The following is a 23,751-nucleotide window of genomic DNA, read 5'->3' as shown; positions in this document are numbered from 1 at the left end:
GTCAACAGAAACCCTTTGTCAGATTTTTGCTCAGCCGGACGCCCCAAGTGACCAGGGAACTGCCAATGACCAAAACTCACAGCACTTTTCGTATCCCTACCAGTGATCCTGGAATCTCTAGAAACAGAAGAAAAGCTACGCTTCATGGGTGTGTTGTTGGTTAATGTTTGTGTACTTGCAGTCTTCCTGCAGTGGAGATTTTTTCAGCCATAAACACAGCATTAGAGGCTGATTTTTAAGCAGCAGTTAACAGGGAGTTGATATGAAATAGTTACAACAATATAAACTAACTATGCTGTTATTTTACTAAGAGAATTAAAGTAGGTGAGAAGTACTTTAAGTAGATAAACGCCTGATTTTTTTTCAATCTTTGGAGTTGTTAGTGTTTTCTCAGTCAACACTACAATGTCTGTGTTAACCTGGAAAACTCCCGGGGCGCAGGAAAACTCACAAAAAAATAAAAAAAATATTTAAAAATAAAAATAAAAATACGCGCGGTACCGCTTCTTAAGACAACATACTTTCGATTCCAGCAGTAGCGAGGGGGGCAAACGCTGTGCAGAGAATTCCCGGAGCGCAGGAATTCCCGGGAGCACCTGCCCGCGCGGGGGGGCCGGAGCGCCGGGCGCCGTCACTCGGGGGCGGCCCCGAGCGCGGCCGAGCCGGGGCTGGCACCGGGAACGGCACCGGGATCAGGGCTGCAACGGGATCGAACGGGATCGGGCTGCCTGGGAGCGTCCGGCTGCAGCCGCCCGAGCCCGGCCCCGGCTGTCCCGGCGCTGCAGAGGCGCCGCCGGGCACGACCGGGAAGAGGAGCAGGAGCAGGACCAGGATCAGGATCAGGTCAGCGGGCTCGGGCCCGGGGGTCGGAGGGGTCGCTCCCGGCGCCTGTTGCTCGCCCCGCTCCATCCCGCCGGGAGCGGGGCTTTTAAACAGACGCGGCTCCTGGAAGGTAAATATTTATTCTCGCGGCGGGCAAAGCTCCGAAAGTCCAGTTGGACTGGCAGGTCTGTAAATAAAAGGCTTTGTTGGCGTAGGGCAGGGGGTTCAACAGGCGCTGTCGGTGATGACACCCAGCTGCAGCCTAAGGTGGGAGCCCCCTTCCTTCCCCTCCCCAGGCTTTGACAATTAACTATCCAAAAAGCGGTATGTGGGGGTGTCACAGCGGTGAAAAGGAGGTGGTTTAAAGGGTGTTCAGGAAAAAGGAGCTGGAAGATGAAGCTGGCTGTTCGAGCACCAAAGAGATGAGGGAGGGAGGGAGGTGAGGGGAGGGGATGTCAAGTGATGCCCAGTCCCATGGGCTAGCGCTCGAGGTTTGTGCTGCTGGGATAAAAACGCCTCCTCCTAACATTTGCAAGAAGGATAAGGAACCACCCTCCTTCCTGCGTGGTCCTTTCTCAGCTGTGCATGGGGCAGAAGAAGATGCTGAGTACCATCTTGGCAGGTCAGCAGCTGCGGGTCTGACTGTGTGTGGGTGCAGTGCAATGTGTGCTTCTGAAGGTTTGCATGCACCACACTTTGTATTTCCACCGCCAAAAAGGTCGTTTGCAATTTCAGATTTTTGATTCTAAGGTTGTGGAAGGAGGGGATTCACTGAGGGGTAGTTTTCTGGGGTTGTTTTGTTGGTTTTTTTAAAAAGGAGTATATGAACAAGTGCATAAAAGATTTAATTCTGAAACTTCTATGGAAATGTGGAAAGAGTGGGTGGGAGAGTAAAGAAAGCAGAATTCCAACTTTTCATGTTCATTTATTGACTTTGCCTGTGTTCCTGGTTTTTTACTTTTATCTGCTATATGAACTTTGAAACCACTGAATCTTTACATTTCTCTCTATTTTTCTTATGGGGAAATACCTGGAGTAAAACTTGGTATACTAGGAAAGTGAAAGGTCAAACTGGGACAAACATAAGCAAATATGGGTTGGTGGTTTTTTTAAAATTTTATGGGATTTTCAAACACTTGCTCATGATTCCAGTTGAGAACAATTGTAAAGGCCTCTTAAACCTGAAGGAAACTCAGTGTAAGTTAAAGAGAAGGGAGAACTCAAAAGAACCTTAGCTTTGTCTTGAGGACAGGTAGAGCTTGGTACCAGAATATGAGAAAAAAAAAATCAAATGTAATAATATATTTGTAATGTCTAAAATAATTTCAAGTCCCTGGTAACAAGACTTAAGCTGAGGATTAACTCAAGACTGGTGTCACCACCCACTGCTGAATTTTTTTTCTGTTCTAAAGACACATGACTTGCCTGTAATTCTTCTGAACTAATGTTAGCATCACTTTTGAAAGCTTAAATGCTTTATTTACCTGAGTCAGGTAGTAATCAAATGTCTTGACAAAACATCCAGCAGCTTATCTGTCACCCATCTGGGACTCTGCCCTGTGGGAAGCCCAAATTAAAGGAGGGGGGCAGAAACTGCTTGGTCTGTGTGGCTGGAACGTGGTAGGAATTGGGCTGGGAGTGTTGTTCCCTGATTCCAGGTTCCCTGGCTGCTTTCATCTCCCATCCCAGGAAGCAGAGGGATTAGAGGGATGGTGTGGAGGGTGCTTTCTGCTGCTGCCACCCTGGTTTCACTCCAGCAGCCCTATCCACATGCAGATAAACAAGGAAGACAGGGAGGAGGTAGGGGAAGAATAGGTAAAAGTGAGATAATAAGAGTTATCTTCCCCTCACTCCTCCTCTATGTGATCTCACTTCATCTTTCTTCATGTGGTGTCAGCAGTGTGGAAAAGGGATCAGGGGTGTGTCTAGCAAAGGGAGAATGTTCTGGTGTAGGCACAGACCTCAGAAGTGCTCTCTGGGTTCTTGAATCCATTCTCCCATTTTCCTGTCATGCTTGTTACACCGAGTCACGGCTTCTCCAGACAGACCATGCAGGCTCGGAGGCAGAAAAATGTGACTCCGTGTGGCAGAGAGAGTTGGAATGGAGCATGGGAGGAGGACAGATGGACAAGAGTAGAATGGAGACCTTAATAATCACCTTCCTCAACATGCTGATTGTGTCAGCAAACAGGCAGGAACGGCAGAGGGACAATGTCCTGTGGGTGCAAAAGAGGAGAAAATGAAACAGAGCAAGAGACAGTGAGCCATATCCTTGTTATTCCGTGTGCAGCTCTGCTTCCAGCCCTCATTTACCTCACTTGTTTCCTGTTTGCCTCTTTCTGGTCTCTCTCCTCAAAACAAACAAACTCCCACAAAACCCTACAAGGCACTCATCCCCAGACACTGCTTTCACTCTTATTAGGCTACTCAGAGGCAGACCAGAAACTCCATTGGTTTTCCCTGCAGCTAAGGATTTGTTTGAGCTCAGGCAGCCTTGACCTGGCAAGATTAGCAAAGGACTGTGTTCACACAGGTAAAGCAGGGCCTCAACAGGGCTCTGCTTATTAACAAAAAAATCCACCTTCCTCCTGCTCCCTTCCCAGAAAAGACATTTACAGCAATAGGATGAAACCTCCTTGCTTTAGAAGTCTATAATGTGATGATTTAGTTTATCAAAGCAGAAAGTGATAAATAAGGAAATGTGTTTTATGATGATCATCACTCAGCGTAGGTGCAAAATCATTGAATGTGCTGTACAAAGAAAGGCTTTTGGTTTTAATGTGTTCTCCAGAAATACCCAAGCATGTGGAAATAGCAATGCAGCAGAAGATGACGTTGTCTAGGGCAGTAGATTAGGACTGTCAGAGTCACTTTTCTATCAGTGAAGCTGCATCACTCCAGTCTCTGGAGATGTTTCTCATTACCATTTGCCACCCCATCCCCACAGATCACTTCAGCCTCTCTAGGTATAACCTTGAAAATCTCCTAAGCTACTCGAGAGGGTTTAGCAGCAGTGGATGTCCCTGGAGGGACACTTGATCAGTTACCAGAGTTCTGTAGAGATGTATGAAATAACTTTGCTTCAGTCAATACCCTGAGAAATGGAAAGTTTGAGCAGTAAATGAAGTTCCTTAAGTTTTCCCCAGTTTGCTTTTATCTGTTCAGTGTTATCAACTCACCTGAGGCTTTGAAGCTGAAGAAATGGAGTGTCCCACCTTTGCTCAGTCTGTTCTTTAACTTTGTCTAGGCACCAGCTCTGAGGTCAAGTCCTTGATAACCTGTGCCATGTTGGATTTCTTCCCTTCTTCTTTCTCCCACCTTTACAACATTTTAGTTCTTCTTTAACGTAGATGCGCGTTAAGCAACAAAATAATGGTGCTTTTTTCTTGTAGCTAGATACCTCTCCCAGTGATATTTTTATTTCAAGTCTCTCTGACCTTGTAACATTACAGTTACCTTTTTTGTTTCCATCTTCATGTGTTTATTTGCTATAAAACCATTTCTTAATGGTACTTTGCTCTTATCTGGTAATTCATTGATGCAGAGAACAAAGCAGTTAAATTACAAGGATAATTTCTTTCTGAAATAAGCATAAAAAGTAAATCCTGATGGCACTCTTGCCAGTCTAGGTCAAATTGTGTTTATAATATGCACCTGCCAAGTTCCAGTGTAGTGGTTTAGAGGATTTTAAGCACAACCTGGATTTTATACTCTAATTTGATAACCTGTACAGCAAGATTTTATGACTATTTTGTGGTTCACTAGTATTTCTGCAAAACCTGTGACTGAAACCTGCCGAGGGGAAAGAGCTGTATATTTTCATACAGATCAAAAAGGAAAATGTGGTATATTCAAATGCCTAAAACAGGGCTTTATTTCTCTGTCAGATCATCAACAAACAAATGAGGAACCATTAGTGGTTTTCTCAACTCTGTGTATGTGGTATATAAAATACATTCTGTGTTTCTCTGTTTAGTCAAATTTTCCGAGTTAATTCTGAAGTAACTGAGGATAAAAGTTGAGGATTGAATACAGGTTAAAATAGAGCACTTTATAGAGGAGTAAAGATAAGAAACCTGATATGACCAAACTGTGTAATTCAAGGAATGGTAAATAATGGGTTGGACTTCCAAAAATTTGCAAGTATGAACTGGTGATGGTATGAGAAGCCTTTGGCATATCACCCAAAGAAATGGTGATAAATTGATGGTGGTTTCCTGAAGCAGATGTGAATTTGGAGAAAACAGATCAGCTGATTCTCCTTCAATGAAGCCTTGCATTGTTTTGGAGGGCAGAAATCAGACTGAACACTCAAGTTCAAGAAAAAGACAGGTCCAAAGGATGCCTCTGTTCCAAGTCTTGCTTATCCAATGCTGACTGCCAGTGTTGTTTCCAGCAGAGCAATAGAAAGTGTATGAATATTCATAGGGAATGATTCACTTGCTGTTTAGGTCTTCATACTCTTTAAGATAAACAGATTGTGTGCCAGTTAAAGTAATTACTGAAGATAAATCTAAACTGTTGCATTCTGATCTGGATTTCCAGCACTTAGAGTATGGGAACTCCTGTTTTACCTTATCCTCTTCTGAAAACAAGTCTGGTTGGTCTCTGCATTCAGAGGTGACTTTGCTGGAGTTGCCTCCTTTCTTCTGTATGTACTGCTCATACAAAAAAAAAAAAAAAGTAATTTTATTTTCAATTTGCACTATTTTGAACCCCAAGTTTATTTCAGAAATCTTATTTGGACAGGGGAAGATATTTGCCAAGTGTCTCTTGAATGCAGTGAATCATATTTTTATTCCTCTACAGTGCACATGGTAGCATCTGCTTTAACAGAGGATAATCAGAACATCTTATTCTAATGGCATTGCAGTAAGATTTATGAGTGTGTTTCTGGGATGATCATAAACTAATGAACATAATCCAATCAGCTCCCAAACAGAAGAATTCTGATGTCTCACTCCAAACAAAAAAAATAAAAATCTCTAGCAAACACCTTGGGGAGATAACCTGTTTTATGTGGCTAGGTAGGAAACGAGCACAAACCACTTATGAAGGTAGGATATGTTATACTCTCAGAGTGTGTTTATTACTTCAAGAAAAGAAAATATTAACTTCATTAACTTTGTTTTTTCTTTTCTTCAGACGAAATCCTCTGTAAATAAAATAAAAGTATATGTGCAAAGTATTTCAGTATTACCACTGATTATATTAAACCTGAAAATTTCGATCACAGGCACTATAAATGATTAGTTAACTATTTATTGAATTAAAACATTCTTCAGTTAGAAAGCTGAATGTGTGCAAAGTAGAAATGTTACTGAAACTGTAAAGTACAATTTTCAGTCTTCTCTGGCAGACTTTGTACGTATAAAAAGAAAATCCTATTAGAACCTTTGTCATTAAAAGAAAGAAAAGTTGTTCTAACAAGCTGTTGTTCAAGAAGGAGGTCTGTTCTGGCCTGCTTTGCAAAGCCTGGTGCTGCTCTGTTGTGAAAAATACTGAATAACCCTCAGGAGTTACTCACCCTTACTGTGCCCGTTGTGGGCAACATTTCATAATAATTGTAAATCAGGCAGAGATTGGAAAACTATTTCAAGAATTGTGGTCCAAATCTGTTTTGCCTTGATTGGCTTCTTCATTTTAATTAGGAAACTTGGTAGCATCTTCAGGTTCCTCTGCAGATTGTGAAGCACAGCTGGTTCTCATTTAACTGGCAAAAGGCAGATTTTAGAAACCTGCCTTTTTTTTTTTTTTTTAGCATGATGTGAGGAGTTTGTGTTCAGAGTAAATGCCTTGCTATAAAAGGGATTCATACTCTAAAATTTAGCTAGGATTCACCAGCCGTTTGTAGTTTTTATTTAATCAAAGCTTCTGATTATCCAGAACTAATTGCAAATGGGAGTAGCAGCTGCTCACTTTCTTTGGAAAACCAGATTTGGGAACTCAGAAGAGCTTCCAAATTAGTAGAGACTGATAAAAGTGCTATACCAAGCAGAATGTTCATAAATATCATTTCACTGTAAATTAATTTTATTTGCTTTCCTTAACTAATGAGTAAACAGAACTGTTACATGTTTACAGTACAGTCTTGAAGCAAAACTACCCCTTATCAATAAACAGTAATAGAGGAAAAAAATTTCTTCATGACAGAGCTGTATTTTAGTGTTTGCCAATATGACCACATATTCTTTTCAAGCAGGAATGGACAGGATCTATATTATTTTGGAATTAATGAAACAGTCTTGAATATGTCCACTTGGAAGTTTGAAAACAACTGAAACAAAGGGGACTAAATCTCTCATATATAACAGCAAATCAAATTTTCCTTGCAAATTTAATGGAAGAGTACAAAGATGCCACAATTACTGATACGGAAGCAGACATTGATCCATTTTCTGGAAAATTAAATAAACTGAAACTGACAGTGAATTCTGATTCCCTTTTCTCTCCTGAAATAGAAGCACAAGATAATGTTATCCAACAGATGGTCATTTCAATACTTTAGTCTTTTGTTTATATTTTATTTTTATTTTGATGCAAGTGGCCCCAAATGCAAGAAACTTCTGACAAACTTTTCATGCAGGCAAATCAGCTGGTAGCTGTTAGGGATTAAAGGGCTTTGCAAGTCATTAGCCTGAAATAATTTCATTTTGTGGCTGTATTAATAAACAGGTCAAATAAAGGCATTGTTATCAAGCATTAAAATGCATTATTTATTACCTCAGGGAACTCCATAGGTGTATTCACAGACCAAATATGAGTGGTAAGACTTTCAAATAATTCTTAAAAGCTGCTGTGAGTCCTGATATGAAATACTCTGGAGCAAGACAGGATGTGTAAGAGCCTGGCAGTCAGCATGCCCCCAGGTGTCACTGCTGGTTTTGACAGTGCATTTTATGACTCCAGGCCTTGCTGTGATGCCATTCAAGCCCTCTAAAGTAATGTAAGAATTCTTTTTCATTTTTCTGCTCTGTCATTACTAAGGTGTCTATTTCAGAGGCAGTAAAATTTGACTAAATGTATAGCGATATATTGTTTTGCTATAATAAAACAATATATTGTTGTATAGGGGTAGTTATACCCTAGCATTTGGAATTTTTCTATTTATTCCAACCATATGAAAGAGTCCTTGGGACTAGAAGTAACATGCAGTAGAATTTTAGCTAGACTTTTATTTTTCTGCCAAATCCTTTTGTGTCGTTGTTCGTGTTCAAGTCATTAAATGCTTATCAAAATACTTATCTGGAAAGGAATCTAGAGAAATCCTCTGTGTGTTCATTATAATGGTTTAACTTGTGGATTTTTCATGCCCTAAAAGTAGTGGGAATTCAGACAATAAAAAATGTCCCTTAAATATACCCAGTGATGGATGATGCTGACAGCATCCTGAACTTCAGCTGTAAATAAGTATACAAAACCCAGAGAGCACTGAGTTTGTAAACAGGTCTGTTCCTAGGCTCAGCTCTTGCATTCAGTTGATTTGCAAAATTTCCAAAAGCTTTCTGTTTCTTAGCAAATCTGTGAGCCAAAATGATTGAACTGGAGCATGAAAACTTTAGGGACTCGTAAGTGGAGGCTTGAAAGTTTTACTGAGCAATCAGTCAATATGTGGAAATGACACACTCTTCCCGAGTTTTGCAAAATCAAGAAGACATCCTGATTCATGGAACTTTGAGGCTTTGCTTTTTCTTTGCTTTTCTATCTCTTTCTTAGTCCCTCGTATCATGTATGGCATATAAGGAGAAGTTTAAATTGGTTTGGCTTACCCTTGCTAAGATAATTTGACATGGAAACATATTCATTTTACGTTTGTGTAGAATTTGGAATAAATACCCTGAAATGCTTGGCAGACACTGCATGATGGGCTCTGTGGTTGGTAAGAACACCTCTCACAGCTGATACTAAAAGGGGTGTGTGTGTATATATATATACATATATATTGCAGGACAATTTGGGGATCTCTTTTGTGTCCTGTGCCACAGGACCATCCCCTGTGTGGAAGTAGCACAATGAGCACTTCAGAACTCTTTTTAAGCCTATAAAATCTTTTCCCCAGGTACTCAAAATTGGATATACAGTTGTTTTGTGGGGTTTTTTTATTATCATATTATTGCTTGTTTCACTTGCTGTGACAGAGTCAAACCAGTAGCAGTGCACACAGATGAGTGTGAAATACAAGAGCTAAGCACTTGGGTGGTTTTTCAGGGAGGTGAATCCCTTAAGAGCCTCGCCTGGGTAAATATGTGTTTCTGTGAGCAAATACAGCCTCCATCAAACAGGTCACTGAGGAGGCCTGGATATCTTGTCACACATTCATTGTGGGCTGCTCCCTGTTCCCTCTAAAGCCAGCTTCTGGTTTCTGTGCATGCCTAATCTGTCTCTAGGCACCTTGGTATTCTCTTTTCCTCTAGGATTCACTGGAAAAACTAGGATAAAGGGTGGTGCAGTCTTCTTGCCACCTGTAATAATGTTTCTTCAGCTGTGGGGATGTTATATATTTCTCTCACCTCTGTGAATCTTAAAAGTATTAAATGTTGCTCTTAGATGTCCAGCTACTCTTCTGTCTGGCTTGCAGCATTACCTATCTGTATAATGCCTTTTTTCTTTAATTAGAAAATCATGTTTCTCCATTAAGTATGGAAAGCAATTAATGAAAGGTGGCTGGGATTTAAAATTCAGCTGTGGCACAGGGTTTGATACAGATTCTTTCTTAGTGTTGGCCAGTTCTGCAGAGAGTAAGATGTCCCACATTCCGAATAATGGAGAAGCAAAACCAACAAAAGATGTCATTTTAAAGCAAGGGTTTGCTTGCTGTGAAGAATCTTTGCCCCTTGGTGATGATGTCCAGGTGTTGGAATGATGAGTTACTTGACCTTAGAGTTGTCTGGTTAAAATTTAGGGCTTCATGTGATCAGTGATCTCAGACTTAGGGAGAATTTAACAAAGCTTGAGTGAAAAGGATGTATCACTGATACTGGGCACAAAGAATGAAGAATTTACAGGCCATAGGGACTTTGGGCAGAATTCCCAAGATAAGGAAGAAAGAAACAAAGCCAAGTCAGCAACTGGTGCAGCTCTGCTCTGTGTGTGGGTTGGTCTCTGACCCACCAGGTGAAATTACCTATTTGGGGACCACAGTTAAACCTATTCTTGAGGCAGGGAAAGAGGAAAAACTTGAAAATAGCTTTTTTCCCTCAAGGATATTTTCAATAATCTTCAGGAAGCAATCTGTATAGGACTGTTTTGCTTATAAGCACAATCTTTAAACTGGCACAGCTGTTAAAATGTATATTTTTGTTGATGTGCTGAGTAATGAGGGATGTGGTGCTTTTCATAGTGATCCATTTGCTGTTCCCATTTCAGTGCTTTTAATCCAAGTGGATTCAATTTTGATGAATTTGCTGTTTCTAGCAGAAGTATGTTTTTCTTTTCTTTGTTTCCCACAGACACTTTCCTCAAAATAGCTACTGAAGCTTCAATTTATACAGAAGTGCCTGATATTGTCAGTTCCTGTTAGTATGAATTCAACATATTTGTATCCACAGATGTGTGTTGGGTAATATTAAACCAGCCTAGTGAGTGTTATTTATAAATTACTGCACTGAATGTTTCAAAGGTGGAAAAAAACTCATAGCAAAATTAATTTTGCAGAGTCAAAAAGTTGACTTTTAGTATACATTTTAAGCCTAAAGCTTAATTTAGACTTCACAAGAGCCTTTATGTCACATTTGTAAAGCTGAGGGAAATTCAGGAGAGAGCTTTATAATCAGAGTAACCCAAGAGTAGACAGTTTTGAAATAATAAATATTCATAAGAAATATTTTTCTTCATTGTGTCTATGCTGAGCTGCTTTGCTGCGCAGTCTAACCCAGACCTCAGGTTTTTTACCTTAGGTATCTTGTGGATGAGAATTGTCTCTTTGGATTGCAGAAAGCCAGTCTTGTAGCTCATCAACCCTGCCATTGTTCTGAGGTTCTGCTGCAGAAAAGCCCAGCTGGGGTACCTCAGCCTTCACTGGTGCCAATCCTTCCCTGATCCTCACCTATCCCAGTGTCTGCCCATGTTAAGGAGAATTCAGAGCTCTCCACTTTTCTAAACCTCCAAAGTGAGGTATTTCTGTAAACGTTTGTGGCTCTTACTCTGCATGGAAGCATTCACACCTTCACCTGTGTCACCATGTCATTCTTTTGCAGATGCACTCTTTTGCACATTTCTAAAAATCAGAAATATCCTGCACCCTGAATGATTCCCATGGCATTCCAAGGGCTCCGTGGCTCCAGCAGCTCTGCCAGTTCCCTGAGCAGTGTTTGCTCCTTGTTGGCAAGGCAGCTGATTTTTACAATGATCCTAAGGAACTGAAGAAACAGAGGAGATCAGAAAATTGGACCTCCTGCATTTCTTTGACATATAAGATCTTTTGGCCCTGTGTTAGCACTGTTTAGTTTGTCTAAATTTTTAGGAGTTTTGCAGTGAAAACTGCTTGTCATATCTACCTCATCTCTCTCCATTGGTGTCAAGGATTTGTCCTCTGCTTTACTCTAGGGCAGAGTTAATTTGTGCATGAATTCTGTATTTGCTTTTACTATAACTCCTCACCTTCCAATTTAGCAGAGCATGAAATTACACTACATGATGTGGGGTGGGGAGGGAAGGTGTGGTCTGAGCAGTTTCCCAGGCATTGGAGCTAGATTTAAGCAACTTCAAAGATCTCACTGAAATGTTGACCTTCATGGAAGAAAATTCAGAGCTATGACCTTGAGGCCAGTGAGATTGGAAGGGAAAAGTAAAAAAAAAAACCCACAGTTTATTTTAAATGTTGAAATTTTGAGGATCTAACTTTTCTTAGTTGTAAATCTCTCTGAACTAGATGTGAACTGCAATACCAAATCTGGCTTTTGTATGTGTTTATTTTAAGAGCAGAAATGTTCATATTTTGGCACAGAGACTTTCCTCTCATGTATTTTGTCAGGTACTGTTTTGTTCAGCTGAAGCTAGTATCCAAACTATTTATCCAGTGTGTTGCTTTTTTTTTTTTTTAATTTTAACTAGTTAGGTGTCAGAGAAGTGAACAAAATAATTTGACTTTTTGGACTTCATACAGTAGCAATGCAATTTTGATTTAAGATTTGCAAAGTCAGAATCTATAACATTTTTCTTTTATACTGCATATAGCACAGAAAACTTCGTGTATCTGATAACAACATAAAATTAAATTATGAAGGGCTTTTTTTAAGTTTTTAAGGACAAAGTTTAAAGCAACACTGAGGGCTGAAGGGCTTCCTGCAGTTGCTGGAAGTGTTACAGAGAGGAGCTGAAGAGAGCTCACTTTGCACATGCCATTCTGTCAGCGTCAGCTCTTATATGTAAGGATGAGACTTTGTGCAAACATGAGTCAGGAAATTTGGTTATGGTACCAGTAGGAACTGTAACTCAATATCCATCAGCCCTGTGGAGGAGCTGCTGTGAGGTGATCTGTGTTTTAAAGCATCAAGTGTCAGTCAGATCTAGCATTTTTAAAGGGGTCTTTCTTCTTTCCTTCACCTTCAGTTCCCCCAAAAATTGAAATTCAGACTTGCATTGGCAAACTTAATGGGTTTATTTTTGAAAAGAGATGTTTGGCTTTGACTTTGCCCCCTCATAGTGCAGTAAGTTTAGCTATGTATTTTAATTCACATTATTTAGCATATTATGTGTAAAAGCATCATTGCTTTATGCTTGTTGCTCTGACTTTCATCAGTAGCACACAAGCAGGGTGCTTTTACAGTGCCAAGGTACTTCAGGATATGCCCTCATACAGGAGCAAGGTGTTGAATAGAGACTTTAACAGTTCTGCCACCTACCTGAAGCAATTTGCTATCAGGTCTTTGTTCAACTGTGGCTGATTGATATTTCTCCTTAGAGCTGCCCATTCTGCCTTCCTGTGGGCACTTTACACTTTCCAGCTCAAAATAAACTTGTTTGTTTTTGTTTTTTTTTTCCTTCCTAGTCTAGCTATTCTTAAAAGCCCTCTGAAATAGCCTTGATTTTGCTCATTACAGAATGGGTAATCAATGAAGAAAGGTAAAAACCCTCTTTCTGCCTATTCTAGTGAAGCATATGAAGGGGAAATAGAGCAAGTACTGTATGTATTAAGAAATAAATGAAATTTAGGCTAGAACCATAGAACGGTTTGGGTTGGAAAGGACCACAGAAGTCAATCTGGTTCCACCCCTCCTGCCTGGGCAGGGATGCCTTCCACTATCCCAGGTTTCTCAGAGTCCCATCCAGCCTGGCCCTGGACATTTCCAGGGATCCAGGGGCAGCCACAGCTTCTCTGGGCACCTGTGCCAGGGCCTGCCCACCCTCACAGTGAAGAATTTCCTCCTGTTTGAATGCAAACCTACCTTCCTTCAGCTTAAGGCTCTTGCCTCTCTTTCTGTCACCACTGCCCTTGTGAAATGTCCCTCTCCAGCTCTCCTGTAACCCCTCTGGGCACTGGGAAACTGCTGGAAGCCTCCCTGAAGCCGTCTCTCCTCCAGGCTGAGCAAGCCCAGCTCTCCCAGCTATCAGATAAGCAGGATTTCTGGCTGGAGAGGATCCTGCACACGTAGCACTCCTTAGGCAGTCATCTAGTGACCATCAGAAGTGATTCTGTTCCCTGGATTGCTGGTTAGGACTAAGGATTCTCTTAATTAGAGAGCTCCAGCAGGTTCTAAAAGGCCAGGATCCCAACATGAATTTATAGCTTTTGTAACTGCTGGAGCCACGAGTTGCAGGGATGAACCAGTGGCTGTGCTCCTGTCTGGATTCTGCACAGAGTGTGGCTGGGGGAAAAGAAAGGTGGGAAACAGAGGGTGGAAGCTGGGCAGATTTCTGCATTCCAGGGCAGGAGGCATCTTGCAGCTGAAGGAAAACTTGGAGGACTTCTGAGCTTATCCAAGGCACTTGATATTTCATTATGCCATTAAGTACAAGGCAATGTAATACGCAAATCAGAGTATTTAAAGAGTTTACAAGCATGTATTTATTAATCCTAGTTAAAAAAGGTGGTGGTAGTTAATTGTTACATGTGTCGGCTAAATGTGAGAGGAATTTGTAGGCCACAGACAAGATCTGGATTTCTGGAGTTTCTGTCAAAAACCACACCCCTTGTGATTGATAAAGTTGATAACCTCATTATTATGAGCAACCTTGGGAAAACATCTGAGTTGCCTGAATTCATCTTGTTCATATTCTTATCTCTGAGCAGCTGCTGGTTCAAGCCAGCCATGAAAGATTCAAATTTAATTAAGGCTTTTCATAGTTCTGAAGAACATCTTGCTCACGGTGAATACGTCTGTTAAATATTATGTTCCTTTGGACACAGTAAGTTGTAGTTTTACATAGAGAATGTAGGCTAAGAAATTTGCAAGGGATATTGGCTCTGAGCACAATAGTTCTACCTGAGATTTTTCATTTTATTTGGAATGCAAATCTCAGATTAGGACGTACAGTGCAAAACTACCTTAGCAAAATAAATTTCAGGAATTCAGACCAGTTTTCTCTGTCTGCACTTCCTGGAAGATGTCATTACTCAGGCAGTTATAACAAACAGGGTTGCAATATCTCTGTGGGCTGGGCTCTAAATTAATATGAGCATGTGGCTTAGAAGAGATGATAATAATTTAGACTTATGTCTGCTTAACAGTAAAACTTCAGCTATTAATAGCAAGGAATTTTCACTGGCCAGGCAAAAAAGTAAATTATTTTCCTCTTAGGATCTGAAAAGGTGAGTAGCCTCATTCTTGTATTTTGCTGGCATATGAATTAACCTATTAAATCCTGAAAGTTAGAATTTGCTAATATTGAAGCTTGTACTGTAATATGAGAGGTAGCTTTTTTTCAATCCTTACCAAAGCTGTAAAACTTTTTTTTTCTTTAAATATATGTGTATATTTACATAAGTAAATAAGTCATGGTGTTCTGCATATGTTGATGTCATTCAGGAATGAAAACTGTAAAAAATATTTGTAATTAAAATACCAGCAAATAGATGGATCCTGTTTGAGGGGCTGCTACAAGTGTCTTGTTATTTAATAGTGTTTTTAAAAGAATCCACAGTTGAAGCTATTTCTGTCAAATTAGATCAGAAATGGTAGCTGAAAGCCCAGGAGATGTAACAAGCTCTTTTCATAATACTGCTCAGAGCAGCCAAAGTGTAAGGAGGGAGTGTCTGGGAAAGTGAGACTTGCCTGGAGCACACGCAACAGGTCTGTCTAGAAAAAGATGTCAAGCAAGTAATATTACATTATCTCTCTGGAGCAAAGAACATTGCTTTCATTAATAAATCCTTGTTTGATCAGCAGGTTTTCTATAGCTTAATGCAGTTAGGCAGCAAATACTCAGTGGGTACAGGTGAGATAATAGGCTGACTGTGGAGGCAGGGAGGAGATAGAAGATTCACTTCTGGTGGAGTTTTTCAGAAGACTTTCTGGGTTTTGCCAAGGCTTTGATGGGAGGTTTTTCCATCAGTGAATTTTCAAGTTTGTAATGCAGTGTATCAGCATTTTCTATGCCTTTGTCACCACAAGTGATGAAATACTATATCAGATGTTAACAAGAAGTGTACTCCTGCATTTCCTGTTTGAACAGCCGTGTGCTGCTCCAGTGGCTTTCATCACAAATAAAAGCATGGAGTGCAACCTAGAATTAGAAACTCTATGCTATATTTAGAGTTTTTCACTCTTTTTCTGCCTTCTAACTCTGAGCCAGAAATGTGCTGCCCTGATTTCCCCACACAGCTGGTGGCCATGCATTCCTGGGGGAGCGGCTGGTGGCACGGGAGCCTTGGTGCCCCTCTGGCACCTGTTTTCCACCTATAGGTGGATTTCCTGCCACTGAGGTGATTATTCCCCGTGGTATGGCTGCTTTGAACTAGAGGAAATACTGCAAGGAAGGAGGATCATTGCAGCTGAGAGGTCTTTGGTGGCCTCTGATGTGGCAGCAGAAGATGGAAGTCTCCCAAAACCCAGCAAATGGAAGCAGCAGGGTCAGGGGGAGTGTCTGGAAAGTTCACATGTGAAAGAAAGCACTTTGAAATTTTAGGTTTATATCAGCTGACTTAATGACTTCCCAGATTACTCTGAGCACAATTTGTGTTATTTCCAGTGCCATTAAACGAAATATTTGGGTGACACGTACTTGGGTTAAATTTAGCATTGCTTGTACTTAAAAGATTATTTTGACAAAAAAACTGAGGGACCAAAACCACTGATTCATTTACATTAATCTGAGCCTTGGGTGACAGTGAGGATGAGGCATTCTCACGTTGCTCTTCACATCAATGTGATCTGAAGTTAAATCGTGGCTTACCCACTGTGACAAGCTGTAAATGGCAGAGTTCAAATGAGAATGTTGCAGTTCCTGACTCATTCCTGCATCTGTCTCTCTGGATCCTGGGGTTATCAACATTAACTGGAATCAACATAGGATGCTGATAACACAGAGGTTCTCAATAAATGAGCTTTCTTTGTGTATGTGTCACCAGCACCATGGAGAAAAACCCATGTCTCAGGATTCTGAGTTTTCAAGAGAAGAAAATTTTGGTTGGATGCTACAAATTTTCATTGTAGTATTTATTTCAATTCAAACTACTTGAATTCTTAACACAAGTAATCCCATGATAAACACATATTTGTGGCATTTCAGAAGCATTGGAATCCTAGGCCCATTGCATTTCCACCTACCCACAACCTGAGTTATTTGAAGGATATCTGTGTCCATTGTCAGACAGGTGTCTGGTGATAGCTGCTAAAATTGAACAGTTTTAAACCACAGCTCTTACAACTCGCTGTAAAAGAAGACTGAATGCTGAAAGGCTGAATCTGAAGGATATCTCTGTCCATTGTCAGACAGGTGTCTGCTAAAATTGAACAGTTTTAAACTACAGCTCTTACAACTCGCTGTAAAAGAAGACTGAATGCTGAAAGGCTGAATTGCAGCCTTCATGGAGCAGAAATGGAAATACTGTGAGCCTTTGTGGGCTCTGTGGGTGCTGTGAGCTGTGTTGGAGCCCTGTGAGCCAAGAGCCATCCCTGTTTCCTCTTTGTGTGGGCACTGCTCTCGTGCTTCTGTGATGAAGTGATGTGCAAAAGGGCCTTATTCCAGAGGGGATTTTTTCACTGGCAGTGAAATGGACTGCATAAATTCTTCTCCCCTTTGAAATGTCATCTGTTGGCAGCAGCAGCTGCTGCTTGACTTAAGAGTCCAGCAGCACCAGCTCACAAGCAGGGACTCATTCTGGAAGATTTTTCTCTTTTTTTGTTATCCCCAATGTCAGATGGTGACATGAATGTATTTAATCCTGTTTTAAAGTAGCAGCAGTAACTTCAGAGAGCTCATACCTGGGGCACTTTGCTTATTTGAACAGAAAAAATGGGATTTTTGGTGTCATGAAAGAGATGGTGAAAAGACTGAATGGGGATATAGAAAGGAGGAGTAAAAACTGTTTCAGAATTTTCTTTACTCTTAAAGCAAAAATCAAAAAGCAGACCTCCTACAGATTTCTGCTTATAAGCAAGACATGTTCTGCCCCATGTCTTCATTCCTCCATTGAACCTTAACCAATCCTCTTTTTTTCCCCACAGAGGAAAAGGCTGAAAAGCACTGCTCTTTGAATCTAGGAAACCATTGTTAAGGATGAGGAGCAGGAGAATCTTTGGCTTCCAGTATTTGAAGTTTTTTGGGATTTTTTTATTTGCATTTGACTGTTTTAGTAAAATCTCTTCCAAAAACATGAATAAGAACTCCCAAGTTGTCTGTCAAGAACAACAACAGGGTTTTTTTTTTAGTTTTCTTATTACTGGGCTGTATTTATGTATCACTAGGCTGCATTACTAAGCTGTAGCATGGATTTTGTTTGTGTAGCCTAATGCATAATGTGACAGTGAAATGCATTTTGCCATCAGGTTGTTTTGTGTAATATATATGGTTTATTCTGTCTTTTCAGTAGAGGGAGTAAAGGTCTGAAGAAATCCCAGAGGATGGCTTCTGATGCCAGTCATATGCTGGAAGCAGCTTTGGAGCAAATGGATGATATCATTGCAGGTACAACAATGCATTCTTTTACACCACACCATCTTGAGATTTAACTATGTCTGGTTTGCTTTTTAATAATTCTCAATTTATTAGGTTCTCTGACATGCAGATTTCACTATTAACACTCTGGTTTAATAGCCATGTGGAGAAAGCTAAGAGTAAAATAAAGGAAGTAAACTAAATTCTACAATTTCCCCTCAGACAGGTGAATATTGAAGTAAGAGAGATTTACTTTGCTTTAATGCTCTATGGTATCTTAAACACATCCTCAGCCTTGTGGTAACATTCCATATTTCACTTGTTAGTTTTGTATTTTAATGTGGTTTTTAAAAAGTTTTCACTCACCAAGTCTTCTGGCTAGCTGGATAATTTATAACTGCATCAAACACATGCACACATAGATATATAAAAATGCATGTACACATAAAAATAACACATAAGTTTTGTTATGCCCTGGGGTTTGTGCTCACACACCTTGCAGCAGGAGCTCCTTAAAGGAGTGTCAGGGTAGGGCCATGATCTCACTTGTGCACAATGGGAAAGAATTCACTAAAGCTTTATAAATCTAAATAGTGACACCCAAGCTGAGCCTTCTTCCCTGGTGATGGAGTCAATGGCATCAGCCTCTTGTTGATGCAGTTGTGCTGCTCCTTGATCTTCTTCTTCCTCTTCTAGGAGAGCTTTCTGTCCAGAGACTGATAAGGGGCTTTAAATGGCACCATCAGGATAGATCACCATCCAGATTTTTAGTTTAAACAATCACTAGGGATTGGTTTGTTTGGTTTTTCTATCCTCATACGAGTCTTCCCTTTATTCTAAGTGTACAAGCTTTAGCAGACTGTTGAGATACACAGAACTGTAAATGTGAATATGGGATAGATATTACTGAAATGACTTTACACTGAAAAAAATTCTAGCCAAACAGGAAAAATCCCACATATATTTCCTTGTCCTGAATGCAGAACCTTATTCTAACAAGATTTTAACCAATGGAAGTTAACTGGGATTTTATTTTTTCATACCTAACCAAACACCATAAATAGGGAAGCACTTCCCTCAGGTGTATAAGGAGAGAATAAGAAAAGCAAGTCCCAAACCGTAATTCATAAATGAGGGAACTGTAATACTTTTTAGCCACTGGGATGCCATGGAAGCTGTGCTCAGAAATCACCTGCACACAAATGGAACTCAGTGTCTCCCTTCTGTGGTGATGTATACAGCTCTGCAAACATTGGGGATATCAGGGGTGCACTAGTTGTTCCACTCTGCAGAAAAGGCAAGAAAATGAAAAAAGAGTCACTATTTAAATTGGTTTTCAGATTAGAGACTTATTTTTTTCCCAGGAGCTGTCAGTTGTGAGGCGAGTCCTGGCTATGACAATAGGTGTTTAGTGCGGGGTGTTTTTTCATGGTATAGAAAGACAGCCTCCTAATATGTGGCATAACTGATTAAATAGCAATATATGACAGCCTAAGAAATTTTTTTCCCTAAATTTCATGTCAGAAAAGTAATTGAGGCCAGAAGACAGCTTTTATTTTGGTTGGTGGGTTGATTTTAATATTTTCTCTGCTCCTTTTTCAGATTGTTTGTTTGTATCATACCATTTCATTTAATCTTGATAAATAAGGAAAAAAATTAAATTTTTCCAGGCTTTGAAATGACATCACTTTTACCCCCATCACTTTGCTATCTTGGTGGTGTAGAAGACTAATGCAGAGAAGGAAAGCAGATGTTGGAAGAACTATTCCCTGGAAATCAGCTGATCACAGCTGTTCTGTGCAGGTGACCAAGCCCTAAAGTAACAAGATTCAGGCATAAATAAACTGCAGTGGCACGTGGAGTTTATTTCCACAGTGGTCATGAGCAACCTCTCCAGGAGAGTTGATGTTGTGACTCTGCATTACTTATATTTTCAGTCTGATGTCCACTGATAGGCAGCACAACATTGAAAACAGGCTTATATAAAGGTATCTAATAGGGGAAGAAACAAAATATTTCCCAGACATTGCATCTGCCAAGCCTCATGGATGTTAATTGAATGCTTCCCATTTGCTTTCAGTGTCATATCTACCTGTACTAATAAAGAAATATATTGATTTATTCCTATACTTAGGGAAAACTAAAACTTTCCTGTTTGGAAAGGTTGTTTACTTTGTTTCTTTATTATTTTCCTTTGCCAGAAATAGATAAAACTTTTTAAGACAGGTTAAGTCTCCTTTCATTCTCCTCTAGCTGATGTTCTGTGTGTTCCAGAACAATTTCTTGAATGTTCTGGCCTGATTGAAGGACCAAGTAGATCTGCTGGAGTCTATACTTGGATACAGCTGTTATCCTAGTTTGTCTGAAACTGAGGAACAGAATGATTGTTGGAGTTTGATTCTCCCTAATTCAATCCAGTAAGCTTCTGTATGCAATTTGGGCAGGGACTGGAAAACAGGAATGGTCTCTTGTCCTGTATGGTGGTGAGAGAAAAAATAAGGCAGGAAACCCCTTTGAAAGAATGACTGTAATACTGTACTGGAACAAACCAGGACTGAGAACAACACAAGTTATTTCTAATATCTTTTAGTTACAAGCATGAAGAAAAATCAGAGCAAAACAATACATGTAGTGAAGGAGAAGCTGACAGCAATTAGGAATTATTCAAATAATATACACAATAATACAGGTGAAATTAGATAATTATCAAGCATTAAAACACTGTCTGCCCTCCCAGAGTCTGCAACAGCTGATAAGCCTCAAATCAGTGGAGAATTGGGAAATCATGTCCAGATAATGATTCTTCAAGCTCACTTTAAAAGTAGGTTTAGCTGTCATATTGATACAGTCAAACTGCCAAGCCAAAATGACTTGAATATTATTTTTGATGCAGAAAACATCTGGGTTTGTTGTCAAACGTCCCATCCACATAGAGCTTCCAATATGGGAAAAATCATCTATACATATGTAGCTGCTCTTAGAGTTGAAGGAAACAGCAAAAGATCAATTTTTAAGAGCTTGTGCTATTTGAATTCACTGTATCCAGATTCTATGGGCATCTCCAGGATTCAAAGACCTAAGTTTATTTAGGTAAACTGAGGCAGCTGATAAAAAAGACATTTTGTTTTGCAATGAGGCCTGAGTGAATACTGGGAGAGCCACACGCTTCTCTTGGTCTTTAGGAACAAAGTTAGCATTACTCCCATTTTAGAGAATTGAGAAGTCCAGAGATGTATATCTGACATTGTTTAACTTTTGAAGCTTGAGTATCAAGGTATATGTACACATGCAAAAAGAGAGCATCCTGTCTCTTTAATCAGCCCTCATTTCTTTTGTTTGCTTCATTATCAATAAAATACTGGATTGTGGCCATTTGGGGTAAGAACTGGGTATATATGCAAATTATATATCACAAGTATGTACAGATTTGCACTTTTAGCCTTCCAACTGTAGAAGTCCTTCCCCTTGCTCCAAGAGGTGACATCTCCCATGCATGATTCTGATTAATCTTGGATTGTGGCCATTTAAGGTAAGAACTGGGTATATATGCAAATATATATCACAAGTGTTTATAGATTTGAACTTTTAGCCTTCCAACTGTAGAAGTCCTGCCCCTTGCTCCAAGAGGTGACATCTCCCATGCATGATTCTGATTAATCCAACCAAGCAGTCCCACTGCAGCCTGTGCTCATTCTCAGCGCAGCACAAAACCTATTAGTGCTCAGACTGCATGAGGGGAGGATTGTGAGGCAAGATTAACAAATTGAATTTCACTGGGCCTGATCAAATTTGACAGATAGGTCAGTGTTCCCAAGTCTTTTATGCCTCGGTACATCTGTACTGATAACCCGCCCTCAGAGCTATATAAATTAGGCACGCTAAATGATTAGCCTTATTTGACTAAAATAGCAAAAAGGGCTAATGTGATTGTCAATGCACATCGCTTAGCCATTAGCTGGAGTGACTTGCACTCCAAACAGAGGCTTCCTCTAAAAAAAAGCATCGTGTATCAGGTCCATCTACTCATTCTTCATTTAAGGTGCATGACTTTGGCATTGTTTCCCTCTGAGCTTTAACCAAGTCATTACTTCTTTTATTAAGCTTGTACCCATTTATTAAGATGTGCTTCTTTACAGGACTGTAGATTTTGGTTATTTTTCTTTGCATTATACAATAACAAATTAATACAGTTTTTATTTTACAAATATTTTATATCAAACTGCTTCTCGCTGTCATCAATTTGCAAATCCATTATTTCCTTTTGTGATTAATGACCATTAATTGTAAGTTCTAAAAAATCCCATCACAATGTAGTTTGCTACAGAGTCTCTTCAAATTCACCAAGTCATCAGTGTAATTACTGAGTTGCCTTTTAACCAGAGCTCCTGCAATTATTGCTCACTGGAAAATAATGAGAAAGGTAAATGTGTTATCATATGGGTCTGTGTCAATGCTTCAGTATTAGCACAGAAAGATTAAAAAGTAAATACAATTTAAAAGTTGAGTAAGGAGTATTCATGTGTGAATTCCCTTCTCCTGAGCTGGCAGAATGTTGGTGTTATGGCTTTGGCTGCTGTGTTAGAAACCCAGCCTTGCTGGAAAAGGGGCCTCCAGAGGAAAATGTACTTCAGAGATAAACAGGCTCTTAGTGCAAGCTTAATGCATTTTCCTCATGGGATTTACCAGCCAGAATTTGAAGGAGGACCTGTTTGTGGGGGTTATTAAATCACCTCTAATAAGTGATTAGAACTTGGTTTCTAAACAAAAAAAGAGTACTGCCACTCACTTGAACTCCTTTGGATGGGCTTTAGGTTCTGTGGAACAAAGTTTTCACTGAGTTCCTAGGTAAATAAAAGGAAATCACAATATTTCCTGGTGACCTCATCCCTCACCCCTGCAGAGCCACGTGTCATCACAGGATTCATTCAGTCTCAGAGCACTGTAACTGAGGAGGATGGACACCTCTGTTCTGCTTCACGAGGGATTGAAATTGTCCAGAGCAGACAGAGAGCACTTAATCCTGTTTTTGTGTCTTGGGGAGGAGCTGCTGGGTCTCATTTGGAGTCCATGCAGCTGATGGGCACAGCTGGGACTGTACAGAATGGCTAGAAAATAGCCTCTGTTTGTTCTTTTCAGTTTGTACACTTCCAGGCAGTTTTGTATTTTTATCACTTAAAACCTATTCAAGGTTTAAAATACTTTCAAACTCAAAGTTTGGTTTCTATACTAAAAGTGTATAAGTTTATAATTTTAATAGGAATCTTTGTAGAATTTCACTTCAGAGCACTGAACTATTTAAAATAATGATGGGCAAAACAGAATAATTTAAATACTAAGCAATTTCCATCATTATAGATCAGAGTAAGTGGACAACAACAGTTGCAGTGGTTTTCTTGCATTTCTAAATAAATTACACCTGTGTTAAGAGGCTATGCTTTGTTATGGTTAGTGCATTTCCTTTTTTCTGTTATTTTTCAATCAATAAATTAGGCTACTTTTTCTGAAAAAAAGAATATACTTAGAGCACTTGTGTATCTTGTTACTGATATCTATGCATTAAGGTGAGCATTTGTGAAGTTATAATATTGTGGCTTTATAACCATTAACTACAGTGTGTTTATGCATAGATCTTACAGCAATAGAGATATGAAAAAGGAAATTGCATAGAAAATTACTTGAAACGAGGTCTTTGGTAGAGGAATACATAACTTCCTGTCATAACAGTTCCAGAAAACTGTGTGTCAAGAACGATGAGGGCTTGAGGGGAAGGGAAAGATAAAAATTGTGTGTGACCTCTAACTATCCAGGATATTAAAGGAGGAAATAAAAAAGCTGAACACAATATTTACGGTTTATAATTTGTGGGGTTTTATTTTTTACCACTTAAAATTT

At 39.8% G+C, this 23,751-nt stretch overlaps 1 protein-coding gene across 5 annotated transcripts in view; it reads left to right on the top strand.

Annotated features, from left to right (window-relative positions):
- Positions 1-642: 642 nt before the first annotated feature.
- Positions 643-23,751, top strand: part of PPFIBP2 (PPFIA binding protein 2) — a 93,363-nt gene continuing 70,254 nt past the window's right edge. For 4 of the 5 annotated variants that reach the window (XM_039725035.1, XM_039725031.1, XM_039725032.1 and 1 more), the window contains exons 1-2: positions 643-843; positions 17,792-17,889. In XM_039725035.1, coding sequence (XP_039580969.1) covers positions 17,826-17,889 — 64 coding nt within the window. In that variant the 5' untranslated portion in view covers positions 643-843; positions 17,792-17,825. The remainder of the gene's footprint in view (positions 844-17,791; positions 17,890-23,751) is intronic. The other variant, XM_039725036.1, reaches the window with a different exon arrangement.

This window comes from Passer montanus, unplaced genomic scaffold (assembly GCF_014805655.1).
Source record: "Passer montanus isolate IOZ18808 unplaced genomic scaffold, ASM1480565v1 scaffold54, whole genome shotgun sequence".
In the NCBI taxonomy this organism is placed as follows: Eukaryota; Metazoa; Chordata; class Aves; order Passeriformes; family Passeridae; genus Passer; species Passer montanus.
This window is presented reverse-complemented; position numbering and strand designations above follow the sequence as displayed.